Below are 14273 nucleotides of genomic sequence, written 5' to 3' on the forward strand. Positions count from 1 at the left end.
TTTATCTAAATGGATCCTGAAGTGCTATTTTAAAAGGGACTTTTTCCATTTCTCTAATTCCTTTCCTTTTTCAGTTTAAGTATCTAATTTAAGATTTACTATCTTTTCCATTGTTTGGGGGGGATATTGTTAAATGTGACTCAAACAATCAGTAGAAATTGTATTTTTTTTTTAACACATACTCAGCAGTATATCTGAGATGTTCAGGTCACTGCTGCATTACACGGAGTATGGGTAGTGCTTGGGGCTGTTGAAATTAATAGCTGCCAAAGAGAAATCTAGTGCTTCTGGCTTTTGGTAATTTGTAAAAATTTGCCTCTAGACAGCTGAAACACTAAAACTGACTGAAAAAACTCCTTTAAGGGGATTTTATGAAAACATGAACTTAAAATGCAGAGGTTTGATTGTGCTGTGAACTGACAAGTGTTATTTTGAAACAAACAGCTCAGTGTGTAGTAGATATTATGTAAAAAATGAACAAGGCCAAGTTGGGCATGAAAGAATAAAGGGCAGTTGGTGATTCACTGGACGGCAGTGTCTTTTGTGTCAAGAGTGCCAGTGCTTTTGCTCAAGTTGCAGCACCGTACCACCCACGAACAGCATAAACAATATTTAAAATGAAGTGCGTATGGCTCTGGAATGTTTCAGGACTTTTTCTGCTCTTGGAATACACAGCTGGGCTCACAAAGGTGACACCAAAAGTTTCTTTTCCCTGATATAGAGAAAAAAACCCTCATTGTGATTCCTGTAAATATTCTGTTGGAATGTGTTGCTTGCGGTGGATCCAGCAGCTCTGGTCTCTTGCCAGCTATGTAGCAGCAGGTAGTTTTTAAACAAAAACTATGCATCTCTTGGCTGATGTGTGTTAGAAGCAGACAGATCTCTAGCACTGTAGTCAAGGATACAAAACAAGGCACGCGAGGCTGTAGTAGGAAAAGCAGTTGGGTGCATTGAGGAGTCTCATAAAGACCAGCACAAGTTGAGTGCACTGGCGTAAGGCGGGGTAAGTGATGCTGAAAGACAAGCAGACAGACAGGGAGTGAAAGCCCCCTTTTTCTCTAGTCATAAAACCACTGTCAGGTAGTTACATTCTGTATTTTTTTGTTGATTTCTGTGATCTGTGTTTCTGTAGCAGATGCAGCCTGTGTTCCTGCCTTGGGTGTCATGTCCGTTTCTGCAGAAAACGCTGGGTCTGTTCTTGCAGGAGACACCAAGCCTCCTCAAGCTCTGGATGCCGGATGTGCACCTACAGCAGAAACCAGCCCTCTTCAGGCTGTGGATGTTGGGTTTGCTCCTGCACCAGAAGCCAAGCCCCCAAATGTGGTCAACGATGCATCTGCCCCAGTGGCAGATACTGGCTTCGCCCCAGCAGCAGATGCTCTGTCCCATTATGCTATGGGTTGGGAGTTTGCCGCAGCAGAAGATGCAGGGTTTGCCCCAGCAGCAGATGTGGAACATCACCATCCTGTGAGCTTGGCATTTGCCCCGGCAGCAGATACTGAATCTCACCATGCTGTGGGTTTGGCATTTGCCCCAGCAGCAGATACTGAATCTCATCATGCTGTGGATTTGGCATTTGCCCCGGCAGCAGATACTGAATCTCATCATGCTATGGATTCTGAGTTTGCCCCAGCAGCAGATGCAGAGTTTACCCCTGCAGCAGAAGTCAACCATCACCATGCTGTGGATTCAGGGTTTGCCCCTGCAGCAGAAGTCAACCATCACCATGCTGTGGATTCAGGGTTTGCCCCTGCAGCAGAAGTCAACCATCACCATGCTGTGGATTCAGGGTTTGCCCCTGCAGCAGAAACCAAGCCTCTTCCTGCCATGGATTCTGGGTTTGCCTCTGCAGAAGCCAAGTCTGTCTCTGCAGCTGACACCAAGATTGCTGCAGCTGAAGAGCTGATGGCATCTGAGTCTTCTCCTGAGCAAGAGAAGCCACCCTTGGACAAGCCTCCCGCAGGTGAGCGTGCGTGCCTGAAGGCTTCGTTCAGGCCTGCGAGAGCATGGCACGTGGTGTGAGAAGGCGTGTAAGTTGGCAGAGCGCTAATAGCAGCACTCCTGGTAGCACACAGTGAGGGCTACACCGATGCCCAATTGTCGTAAGACTGTCAAATAAAAAGCATAATTGTTTAGCAGTTAAGATTATGATATGCCTTGCACAACATTAAGCAGAGCTCAGTTCTGCTCTCAAGATACAGACAGAGGAAGTGCTTCACAAGGATTTTTCACTTATAAAATATAAAACTAGAATATCTTAATGATTTTTTTTTTTTACTTGGCATTCTTAGAAGTGATGTATGTTTTTTAGGACAGCCACAGAGATAGTTCATCCCTATTAGTACTTACTTTTGTATCACTGTCATCCTCGGCTTATACTGAAATCTCTGCAGATCCTGTAGGACACAGTATTTTCAGACAAAGGTTCTTATCTTGGAAATGGTTTCTGAATAGACTGACAGGCTTTGGTGATAATTTTGTGACATTTCCTTGAAATGACTATAGGTGTCAAAGTGGCAAGGCGGGCATTTTCATTTTTTCCATGTGGTGGACGATAGATTTTCTGTGCTGCGTAGATTTCTCCAAGGACACTTTCCTTTTGGAGAGAAAATTGCTGCCAAAATATAGCAAATGGTACTGGGCAGAGGCAGTGTATGTGGACTGATTGCAGAAGGAATTGGAATGAGATACTTTCTTCTAATATTCTTTAATGATAGGAATAAATTCCAAAAGAGAAAAGTTTTAACAAAAAAAACCCCTAGTAGAATGTAGTAACTGAGAGGCATAGGGGCGTGAATGAAGAAGCAAATAGCAGACAATAGAGGAAGGATATGCTTTAGCAGAACGCTTAGGCTTTCAAGAGGGGAGAGCTGGTAGAAAGTGATCCTAAAAAGGAGATTACCACTGTTTGGAAAGTGAGGAAAACCCTTAGTTTCTTGTGGAAGATAAGAATTAGGTGAGGAAGTGATTTTTGTCTTGCTTAATCTGATCTGAATTAAAAATAATATGAATTTTTATTCTTTACATTCCATCTGCAGAAGCAAATGCAAATGTGGAACAAGAATCAAAAGTCCCAGAAGCTTGTGTTGATCTTTTAGAGAAAGCTGAAGACAGCAGGCTGCCTCCCGGCCACCACGAAGAGCATCTTCCAGAGCAGACGAACCACCTTTCAGAACCAGCAGGTGAGAGACACAAACCGCAGTATGCCACTGGAGCCAGGACTTTGCGGTCGCCTAATTCTGCCCCACCACCTAAGTGCTTTCTCACAGATGCTGTTCTCCTGTCCCTATCAAGGAAAAAGCAGCAAAGGTTTAATTTCAAGACGGTTGTTAGTGTGCACTAACGTGGGGACTGTAACAAATAGATGGTAGTATTAACATTTGAAATTACCATCATATAACTTGTCTTTTTCTTCCTCATCCATTGTTGCTATACCAATGTCTGTCATAATTTTTATTTCTATTTAAAACTGAAATAAATTTAATTACATATAGAACTGTTCTGCAATGTAATTATGTCTTGCAAATTAAAACTTGTTATAATTGTGTGTAGCTAGGAATTTTGTAGTGTCTGCTTGAATATATTCAAAGCTATATATGATACTAGATAATTAGCATTAGACAGGGACTCCAGACTGATAATGGAGTATATTCTGGATTTGCATTCCAGTGGGAAGCTAGTGTAGTCTGAATTTGGTTGATTACAAAGAGGGAAAAGAAAACAAACCACAAAACTAAAACCTGACCCTGTGCTTAAAGCCCAAGACAGTCTGCTTCGTGTTTTACCTCCACCTTGGCATGTCTGCCAAAATATAAAATTGCTGCTTAAAGTGGGATTGTGAGGAGATAATACATAGCAGGCTACCGTATCTTACATACTTTATTCCTATTTAAAATAAAAGAAACCTATACCCTTTCCAAGGGCTTGCTTTTAAATTGCAGGTTGCCTATATTTATAAGAACTGAAGCATTCTGTTCAAATTTTTCATATTTCAGTTCCAGTAGAAGCAAAAGAAGCTGTTGTACTAGAAAATAAAGACCTCCTTCCAGAAAAATCTGTTACTCCTGTGGATGTTACTGTTACAGAGAAACAGAAGGAAGAGGCTGAACATAACCATGTCCAATATGCGGAACCTCACCAAGAAAAAGCCCTTCAAGAGCCCACAGGTAGAATATAAATAATAATTCAATTTTAGAATGGAAATATCCTCTGTGAACTATTCACCTTTCCCTGCTGAGTGCGTTGCCACTTGAGCAAGCAGAGATCTTTTTTGCACCAAGCAGCTGTGCGGTTCTTTGCATTCATCGGTGATTCTGCTTGCACTTTGCCTCTAATCCCTGCCCTCTTAAATACTCTTTTCCTCTCCATGTACACCAGACTAAAAGCCCAAATACGGGTGCTACTAGTGCTTTATCAATGGGACTGGCTTATATCTTTCCTGCTCTGGAATTTAAAAGCTCACCATCTTTTTGCCATTACTGCTAGCTTTTTATTTTGGTATTAAAAAGGACCATTAATTCTTATTACAATATTCCTAGTGAAGACCTCCTTCCAAATTGAGTTTTGTAATTACCAAAGGAAAATGTAATTTTTTTCCTGCTCCACTAACCCAGCCTCTCCAATGAGCTGTTATTGCTTACACTTGTGACTGGAGGCTGATTTGTGGGCCAGGGCTAACTGACAAACGACTGATGCTCTCTTTAAAATCAGTGGCTTGTAGCTAAGGAAACCTAGCGCTGCCTGTAAGGGAGTACAGCAAATGATTTCTGTTATGGAGGTTCTGCCTTCCGCTGCTTCCACCGTGGGTGCTGGGGGAAACTTGGTGCTTTTACTCCCCCTTCCCCATTACGTCCCTTCTCTCTTCCCTAGTCTCCTCTTTCCACTAAACTTCTATTTTCACATTTTGGAAGGATGCCAGCTAGAGATATAAAAAGTGTATCTGTTATCTTCTATTGCTAAGACAAAATGAATCCTTAATGCATTTTAAAAAAGCAATAACATGTCCTTACAAGAACTGTTGCTTTTTGGTGGGGTAAGAGCATGTATCAAGAATTATGTATTTTTAAATAGCATTGACGTATTTATTGGTAGTAGTTTAAATAGGTTTTGCGTGTAAATGTCTATCCCGGCCCTACTGAGGTGGCTTTAGAATTAGTGTGGTATCAGTGCTGGAAAATTCTGCATATATGACTGTATGGACTGTTTTAGATGACTTAAATCACATATATAGTATGTTTATTTTTTTATAAAGCAAATAGTCGCTTTGATGTTTGAGCAGGCTTCCTGTATTCCAGGTCTACCTACTGCACAAATAAGGCAAGCTAACAAATCAAGTGAACGCAGGTTTGGCAGAGCAAAACCTGCACCAGTGCCTCTTAGAGATGTACCAGAGGAACGTCTAATAGGTCTCCCACAACAGAAGAGTACTGACCCAAAAGTAGACCCCTATTCTCTAGGGGAGCTTGGATGTGTGGCTGGAACATCCCCTCGCACTAGGGTTTCGCATAAAAAGGCAACTGAGCAGCCATCCAGTGTGCGGTCGGAGTTTGTGGAGAGCTGCAGAGATGTACCGAGGGAGAGCTGGGATTTGGAAGGTTCTCTGGCCATTGTGAAGAAAAAGAAAAAGAAACCAAAACAAAAGAGAAACCAGCTGCCAAGAACAATGGAGTTCTGGGATGAAAATGTAGCAGCCTCAAAAGCTCCTAGAAATTCTCCATTTGCTGTTGAATTGCAAAAACCAGATGTCTGTCCCATAATGCCTGCTGAAGCTTGCAAAGAGCAGTCAGTTGCCTCAGGAAGCAGAGCTTCAGATATGCCAAAGGATGCTAAAATAATAACTAGAAGTCATGTCCTGGATGAGCAAAATGCCTTCTCGGTGCCAGCACCAGGACAGCAGGCCCACAAACCCAGCGTGCCGTTAGAATCTGTGTTGGATGCAAAAAATGGGGATGTCGTGAAAACAGAAGAAATGAGAGATGACAGTTTGATGCTGCAGTCTAAAGGCAAAAGAAAAGAGGTTCCCTTGGAGCAGGTGAGCAAGACGAAGGTGGGGGAATCCGTTACAGCAAAGGGGCCAACCAAGCCTACGGAAAGAGATTTTCTCGATAAAAACGAGAAGAGGGAGTATAAGGAGTCAAAACGTGCTGACCTGACGGCATCTCTTTCAGAAGCGATCAAAGTAGAAACTCCTTTACAGACCAAACCTTCAGAACTGCTCCTTTCCAATAAAGATAAGGAGGCTAAATGCGCATCTCCCAGGCGTGAAGCATTCGGGGACGCTGTCTGTCGTGAGCTTCAGCCTTCCAGTGGATCACCAGAAGCAGCCGCAAAGAAAAGAGGTAGTTGTGAAAAAAGCCAAGGGGTTGAAAACGAATCCTTCGCGCAGCCTGCTCTTGTAGAGGCTGCGGCCCTGTCGGACAAGCTTCCGAATGAGCCAAAGGCAGCTGGTGAAACTGAACCAGTGTCCTCCGATAAGTGCGTGGCCGTTGACTTTAGTACTTCAGAGGGAGGACTGAAGACCCCGACAGATACTACTAAAATGCCTGTTACACCTTTAGTTTTACCAAAACCTGAGGAAGCTGCTGCTTTGCAAAACAGGAAGGCAGACGGTTTTTCAGAGCAGCCATTTCTTCTGTCGGCTGAGTCTGATGCAACCAAACATCCCACCTCTCCTGAAGCAGTGGACAGAATGATGGTAGCAGATTCCCCTGATAAAAACAGAGGAAAAGGATTTATTGCGTTAGAGCAGCAGACCAGAAAAGATCCCAATATTGCACATGGGATGGACAGACCTAAAAAAAAGCGTGGTGAAGGGAGAGTGAAAAAAATCAAAAGCTTCTCTGAGCAGATGATGCTTTCAGAGGATGTAAGCAGACTTACTGATGGAGTCAGGACAGATGAGACTATAAAAGACACAACTTCCCCTGATAAAGGCAGAGGTTTTACTGCTAGAGGACATCCATCAGTAAGCATTGCACATGCTTACCCTGCTGACAAGATAAAAAAAAGAGGTAGCGATGGAAGAAGTAAAAAAGGTGAAAGAAGTTTTTTCCAGCAGCCATTTCTTGAGAATAACCCAAGTAGTTTTCCTGACATAATTCATAAAACTGAGGAAGTCAGTGTTAGCGATAAAGGCAGAGGGAGGGGCTGTGTTACTACTGAGTGTTTTCAGGAGAATACATCAGATATAACTAAAATGCAAAGGCCAATTGAACTGGTAAAAGAGGAACCTAAAGAATATGTTGGAAAAAATGAAATAGCTGATTTGGGGGCTTTAGACCAACCATTCCTGCTGGAGAGTAGGAAAGAGGAAGCAAAGCATCTTGCTATGGCTGACACGATCAGCAAAACAAAAGAGGTAAATTTAATTAATAAAGGCAAAGAGGCTGGAACTACTTCTGCGGGTGAATCAGTTGTGATAAATTCTGATGCAACACTGGTGGCAGACAAACTTAGAAAGAGGTGTAGTGATGGGAAAAGAAAAAAAAATGAAAAAAGTCCTTTGGGGCAGACAGCTGTCCAGGATGCTGGGGTGGAAACAAGCAATCTTCCATGCAAAGAGAAGGTGGCTGAATGCACAAAAGAAAGGACCTTTGGTAAAGATAAAGTGTCTGGTTTTGAAAGAGAGCTTTTGCTGGAGAATCTGACAGGTATAACCAAAGAGGTGCTGGAAAAACCTGAAGTCCAGGGTGGCACTAGAAGTTTCACTAATCAGCCAATTCTTTCAGGTCATAAAATAGAGACATCAGAGCCAGAAATAGTCAACGCTAAAGAAACTTGGCCCAGGAATAAAGGTAAGGAACTAGATACATCCGAGCCTCTCCCAGAGCACAGGACGGACTCAGCTGTGGTGCACAGTCCAACCAGGGAACTGGTGGTGGACAAGCCTAAGAAAAAAGGTAGAGATGTGAAAGGCAAAAAGGCTGAAAACAGTCTTGAGCACTCTGTTGTGCTGGGTCCAGGTAACACCCCTGCAGTAGGTGACGAGGTGGGAAATATTAAACCAACTCAGTCTTTTGATAAAGGCAAAGAGGCCAATTCTAATACTTTAGTGAGTGTGCTAGGTGTCCTAACTGATACTACTAAAGTACAAGCTTCTGCTATGCCTTTGGAGCCAGAAAAATCACACACAAGTAGTAAAGAGAAATGCAAAAAGATGGAGGCTAACTTGCAGCAGACATTTCTTCTGGAGCATAAAGCAGGTGCAGAGATGTTTCCTCCTCATAACCTGGAGATAACTGACAAATCTGAAGGAGAAAGTCCCACTCCTTGCAGTAGCGGGGGTGGACTTCCTGTCCTAGAGCATCCAGCAGTGGCAGATCACACTCTGGCCACAGCTACTGATAGATCTAAAAAGAGGGGTTATGATGGAAGTAGTAAAAAAGCTAAAAATGCCTCTGAGCAACCTGTTTTTCTAGAGACAAAACCAAACAGGAGTGAAGTGCAGCCTCCTATGGGATCTGAGATGGAATACAGAATGGAAGACATGGATTTTGTAGATGAAAACAGAAATATTAAAAACTTTCCTATTGGCCCTCAAATGCCTTGGAATAATAAAGGAAGCGACTTCGAATCCCTTGCTCAGACTGCAGTAACTGGCCCTGATAACACTGGCAATGTTTCTTCTGGCTTCCCAAAGCAGACAGAGGAGGGTGCAAGAAGTAAGGAGCTTCCTCCTCCTGAAGCAGTAGCAGAGAAAAGCAGCAAAGAGCCTGCACCTGGTGCTGAGAAGGAGATACAGATGCAGAAATCTTGCGAGCAGCCAATCGATCTGCAGGACAAAGAGCCTGCAAAAGAGGTTTCAAAGAAAGATGGTAAAGCCAAAGAGGCTGGTTCCTGGGATGGTGGTGAGGTAGGTAAACCACTTCCTTTGGATCATTCCATTAAACAGGACATTAAGTCAAAGGACAAAGTTCACCCTTCTCCTGTGGCAAAAGTGGATGATAAAGAAATAAGAACCACTGACAAAAAGCACACCACCGACAACACTTCCTCAGGCCTTCCTCGGAAGGTGGCAGATGCAAAAGATAGACCAGCCTCTGTAGGTGCCAAAGGGATAGAGAAACTAGAAGCAACCATCTCTTCTGGAGAGAAGGACGCTGGGTGCATTTCCCCAGAACGTGGGGCGATACGAGAGAGCAAAGCAGAAGCAGCCGCCTCGCAGGGTGTGGCAGAAGCATTGATGGAGAATAGAGCTGAAGAGGCTGAGCTGGATGGAGGCAAGAAGGGTGAGCAGCACTCACTGAAGCACCCGGGCAGTCTGGACAATAAAGCGGCTGAGGAGGCTGCTGGTTTAAATCTGACAGCTGCCCAAACAACCAAAATAAGTCCTAAAGATAAGAATAAAGGTCATTCTCAGCCTGCAGAAGAGGATGCTGCTCACGGTGGGGAAGCTCACCTGAAGGATGCCCCCGCGTTGAAGTCTGCAGTAGATAAACCTGAAGACACAGCTAAAGAAAAAGGAGAAGAATGTGAACAAAAAGCTGTGAAGGAGGCAAAGAAAGAGCGAGCTAAAGCAGCAGAACAGATAAAAGGCTACATGAGGCCCACGAAGTCAAGAGGGGTGCCAACTCTGCCAGCCAGGTCTGCCGCTCCAGACAGAGAGAAACAAAGGCAGCTGAAACCCACTGGTATGAGCCAGCAGAGGCAAGAAAAAGGTGTGTGTTTGCGATTCGAACTAGCAGCAGTAATCCAGACAGCTTGCGTGCAAGACCTTGCTATTTGTCAGTGCGTTGGCATGAGTACGTAATCGTTAATCCTATGTGGCACAAGCGAGTGTGGCATGACTGGTTTTTTGGCTGATCTGAAAAGGCTGTTGGTTCTGCTTGCCTGTCTCACAGTGCTAATTCCCAGAGTTCGAAGGATTGACAGCTTGGTCTAAGTTCCAGAACTCTTGATTATTTTTTTTTTTAATTCATTCAGATTTAATTTTACGTACATACTATAGAATATTTAAGTAAAATTACACTTTCTGGTGCTAAGTCACATTAGCTTCTTGTCATCTGAGACTGAAAGTGACCTTCATCTGGGGTGCCACGGTGAATCATCGCGATACTAAATAGCACTGTATGCCACTGGCGGGCAGGGAACGGAGTATTGCTGTGGTAGGAAATGTTCTCCATCGCTGTCCTGTTGCAGGGTTTGGGTTTAATCCTACCTCAGGCTAACTGCAACCATCTACATTTCCTCCTGCAATTGGTCAATCTTAAGATAACTTGGCAAGTTATCTTAAGCTACTTTGAACAGCTACATTTACAAAACGTGCTTTCTTCTACAATAATAATATTTACTAAAGCGGAGTTGTAACAAAACAATAGCGGGACTGATGGAGATTTTAAGACTTTATCTCTCTGTTGAGACTATGGATGGACTAGTAAGCATTTTGGACTGTTTACCCTGGCTGTTGTTGATAGGCTGTGCTCATAGGAAATGAGATGGAATTCATTTCATAGAATTTAATGACTTCCATAGGAATTTTGAAATGGAGAATGTAGTATGGATAAAGATTAAATAAAAAACATTCTTGTACTTCTGTTCATTCTAAACCTTCCTCCGAAAGAATTGGCATCTTCTCTGTGAATTCCAGTCTGCTGAGATGGGCTGGGGAAGTTTATCCCTGCCCTTAGGCACTCTTAGTTTTTGCCTTGTCATCAGGCATGGAAGTTTGTTCCTGTTTCTGTGGAGTTCCTTGCTGCCAGTTTGCATGATGCAGCCACTAACTTAACAAACAGAGCTCAAGTGCGCCTTAACATGCTGGTCAGGTTTTTGAGAGGTTTTGTAATTTTAATGAGTGTTGCATAACCTGAAGTACTTCTATTTTAGTGAAAGTGGTGTTCTCTGCATGAACTTGTGCCTGCAGAAGTAATGTTCTTTGGTGCATGATGCTACAAAATAAAGGGGAAGCTAAAGGCAGCATCTTTTTAAAAAACATTTCTTTAAAGCCTTTCAATTGTCTGCTAGAAGTCTTTATTTTCCTTTGCTAACTGCTGTATTCAAGGGAGCAGAATTTTAGTAGCAGATCCAAGCAAAAAAGAAAAGCTCTTCCTGAATGTTTTACACAGGTAAATCCAGAGTTGACGGATTCCTGGCTCAGAGTAGCACCTCAGTGTGTGAGTAAATTGGTACGTAGTTTGCATCTGTAAGTTGGCCTGACCTAAGTTTGCACAGGACTTTAATAATATTCAGTTGCTTTCATCCTTTCAGCACTTCATAGAGTCAGGGGTGTTTTTTGTAAGAGAAGCTCTGAATGACTGAGCTTGTTTTGGAGATGTTGGTTGACATGTTCCTACAGCAGTTTAAATCCAAATGCTGTCAGGTGCCGGGCTGCTGAGGAGCGCTGGCAGCAGCCCCAGCCCCTGGCATGGCTTCGGGCAGTCTCATGGTGACCGCACAACATCTGGGCTGAGTGACAAAGCCTAAGCCGAGCTCTTAGCAGCGGAGGAGCAGGGAAGCAGATTTACTTTGCCATCCAGATATGTTACCGAATCTTGTCTCTTTTTCCATCCACTGCCCAACTCATAACAAAGCAACTGTTCAGTGAGTCGCAAAACGCCAGCAAAACCCAGACTGAATCCCTAAGTTGGCACAAGTGGTGTGGAAGTGCCTTAGGCTGGATTCGAGGGTGAAACAGTGAATTCATGCATCAGCTGAACACAAGTTAAAAGCAGAAATCAGTGAAGGGAGAGGTGTTGAGATGCACAGAATCACAGAGTCCTCTGGGTTGGAAAAGCCCTTGAAGCTCCTCCAGCCCAACCATGAACCTCACCCTGACCGTTCCCAACTCCACCAGATCCCTCAGCGCTGGGTCAAAATTCGAGACCGTGAACATGAGTGTCCTTGTTCACTGGACAGAGGAAGGAGCTGCAGGGATCCAGGAGATCGTTATTTGAGTCCAGATTCTCAGTAAGCTGATGGGGCCATGGACTGTACGTACCCTCCTCGTGCCTGTTCATCCTCCCATTAAGATAACAATTGACTGCTCAAAGGTTTTATATTTTAACCTGTCACTAGAACTTGGCCAACACTTCATCTGTATCTGTCAGGCTGGACTGTGAGCTCGGACTTCGCAACACCTAGTATCTGCCCATATAAGCTATTTTTCTTTCCCCTGTTGGCAGTCAGTGATCTATCAGAATAAGGCATGTAGATATTTTGGAGGATCTTCTGCTAAAGTTTAGTAACTAAAATCTCTTTAGCCAGGCCCCCGTGTCTTACACTGTGTGTTCTAGAATAACAGGATGGCTTTCCTGAATGCATCAGCTCCTCAGCATGTACTGCTAAAATAGGTACCAGCTTTGCGATGCAGCTCCCTTGGGAGTCATGGCAACTGTGATGCTGCAGATTTCTCTCACTGACGAAAGTTGTATGTATCTTTTATAAACTAGGCCTGCAAACTTCTGTAATTTTTTTTTTTCTAATTTTGACTTTGCAGCTTAAAGTTAGAAAACATTGGATGTAAGACTGTTCATGTAATTTGAATTTAATCCCTTATCTATCTTTTGGATTTATTTCAGCTTCTCATTTTTGCTGTTGCCATTGTAAGAACTGCCCCAGATTCTTCTGGAAAATTATTTTATACCTTTTAATGTCAGGAGGCAGCTGAGATGATAACCAAAACACCTCAGACATTATCGGCCTTTAAAATGTGACTGAGCCTTTATGTTACCTCTTGTATTGAATTAAGGCTAAAATTGGGAATTATGTATAAAAAAGCAGTGTTCTAAAATCTGTACTTCCGAGCAGGTGTCCTGGCTGAAGCAGGGCTGGGGATCTGATGTTGGGGAATGGTTAACGGAGGAAATGATGGAAGGTTTTCAGTCATCCAGCGTGGATTTCAGCCGTCCCTCTTCCCTTTACTCCTCAAGCTGTATTTCAACACTGAGACTTTCAAAAGATTTATTTTTTTTCCTCCAATCTGCCTTTAAAGAATAGTCCTTTTTTAAAAAAGAAATAAATTTGTTTCAGTGTTTTGGGTTTTGTATCTTCTTAGGTTTTCTGATTTGAGTAAGCTCTTCAGGAAAGGGGCATCTTTGTGTATGTCTATTGTAGTGATGCTCCAGCACTTAATGCTGTGGGCTTCGGTGCTGGCAGAATAAAGAGCTTATTTCATAACGACGTTGTGGTCTAGACAGTTATGCTTCTGAATTATTCTCCCCAACATGGATTGGAGGGGCCTGTTGAAGCGGTCATCTGACGCTTAGTTTCCCTCTTTCCTCAAAAGCTTCCATCGCAATCTCTGCTGCTGCCTTCTGTGGGCATCCTTCCAGTGCCCGTCCTTTCGGCGGAGCTGATGACAAGCTGTCTTTGCAGCCCATTGGCACAATTGCCGTATGTAATACAGTACATATTTCTCAATATGACAGCTCTAAATCCCTTGTGTGTAAATAAGATACATTTAAAAGCAAGAAATGCCATCCCCACTTAATTACAGTGTTTGCTTTTCTTTTACAGTCACAATGAAGCCTTCTCGCTAAATATTTTCTTTTCCTGACTGGTTTACATTATACTGGTGTCATTCTAATGTTAAGTTGGTTTAGCATTTCCACGGTAACCTTTCATTCATATCATGTCTGTAATTCTCCTGTGGGACCTCGAACTGCGATTGGGTTTGTCTAATATGAGCTAATCAGCTACGTGAACGCGATGGGGCGGTGGACTGTATCCATCCATCTTACCTGAAATCATCCTGCAAATGCAGTCGTGGACAAGGACCTCATAATAACAGTGCTACTTTAATAATGCTTTTGAAACAGTCAGAATAACATCGTATTGCGGCCTGTTCATTAATTAAGACCTGTTAATTATCCCAGTTAGGTGTGTGAGAGAAGTGAAAACCAAATGATGTCCCCAGTCAATTCTCATGTCAGTATTAAATGTATTTATGAAGCAGCAAGAGAACTTTGCTATTATCTGCTTTCCCCCTAAATCTTTGCACTTGTGGGTTTGTATTTGATTCTACTTTAAGAGAAAGTTTCGTTGAGGTATTAGTTCTGTCAGTAATGAAAAGGTGAGTTGAGCTGAGAGGACATTTTTGCAGATCTGTAGCTTGCTGTGTTTAGAGGCCTGTTTGTCTTCTGTTGGATCAGTGCACAGCTCTGAACATGTTCTTTTAAGGGTTGCTCAAAGCAGTTATAACTGACTTCATATGCCCATCTGTTTTTTAATAGTTGGTTTTGTACTGTGTTCTGTCAATACTGGCTTTTTCTCTAGCTGGACAGTCTCATGCAGCAACTCTTATTTTAAGCTGGTACCCCCTAGTCTTTGGCTAGGACTTC

At 43.0% G+C, this 14273-nt stretch overlaps 1 protein-coding gene across 14 annotated transcripts in view; it reads left to right on the forward strand.

Annotated features, from left to right (window-relative positions):
* The window catches only part of MAP4 (microtubule associated protein 4), a 165265-nt gene that overhangs the window by 107693 nt on the left and 43299 nt on the right, over nt 1-14273 (forward strand). For 12 of the 14 annotated variants that reach the window (XM_074844479.1, XM_074844549.1, XM_074844575.1 and 9 more), the window contains 4 exons: nt 1133-1963; nt 3039-3182; nt 3996-4166; nt 5295-9656. In XM_074844479.1, coding sequence (XP_074700580.1) covers nt 1133-1963; nt 3039-3182; nt 3996-4166; nt 5295-9656 — 5508 coding nt within the window. The remainder of the gene's footprint in view (nt 1-1132; nt 1964-3038; nt 3183-3995; nt 4167-5294; nt 9657-14273) is intronic. The other 2 variants (XM_074844490.1, XM_074844519.1) reach the window with 1 other exon arrangement.

The sequence above is a fragment of the Strix aluco genome, chromosome 1 (assembly GCF_031877795.1).
Source record: "Strix aluco isolate bStrAlu1 chromosome 1, bStrAlu1.hap1, whole genome shotgun sequence".
Taxonomy (NCBI): Eukaryota; Metazoa; Chordata; class Aves; order Strigiformes; family Strigidae; genus Strix; species Strix aluco.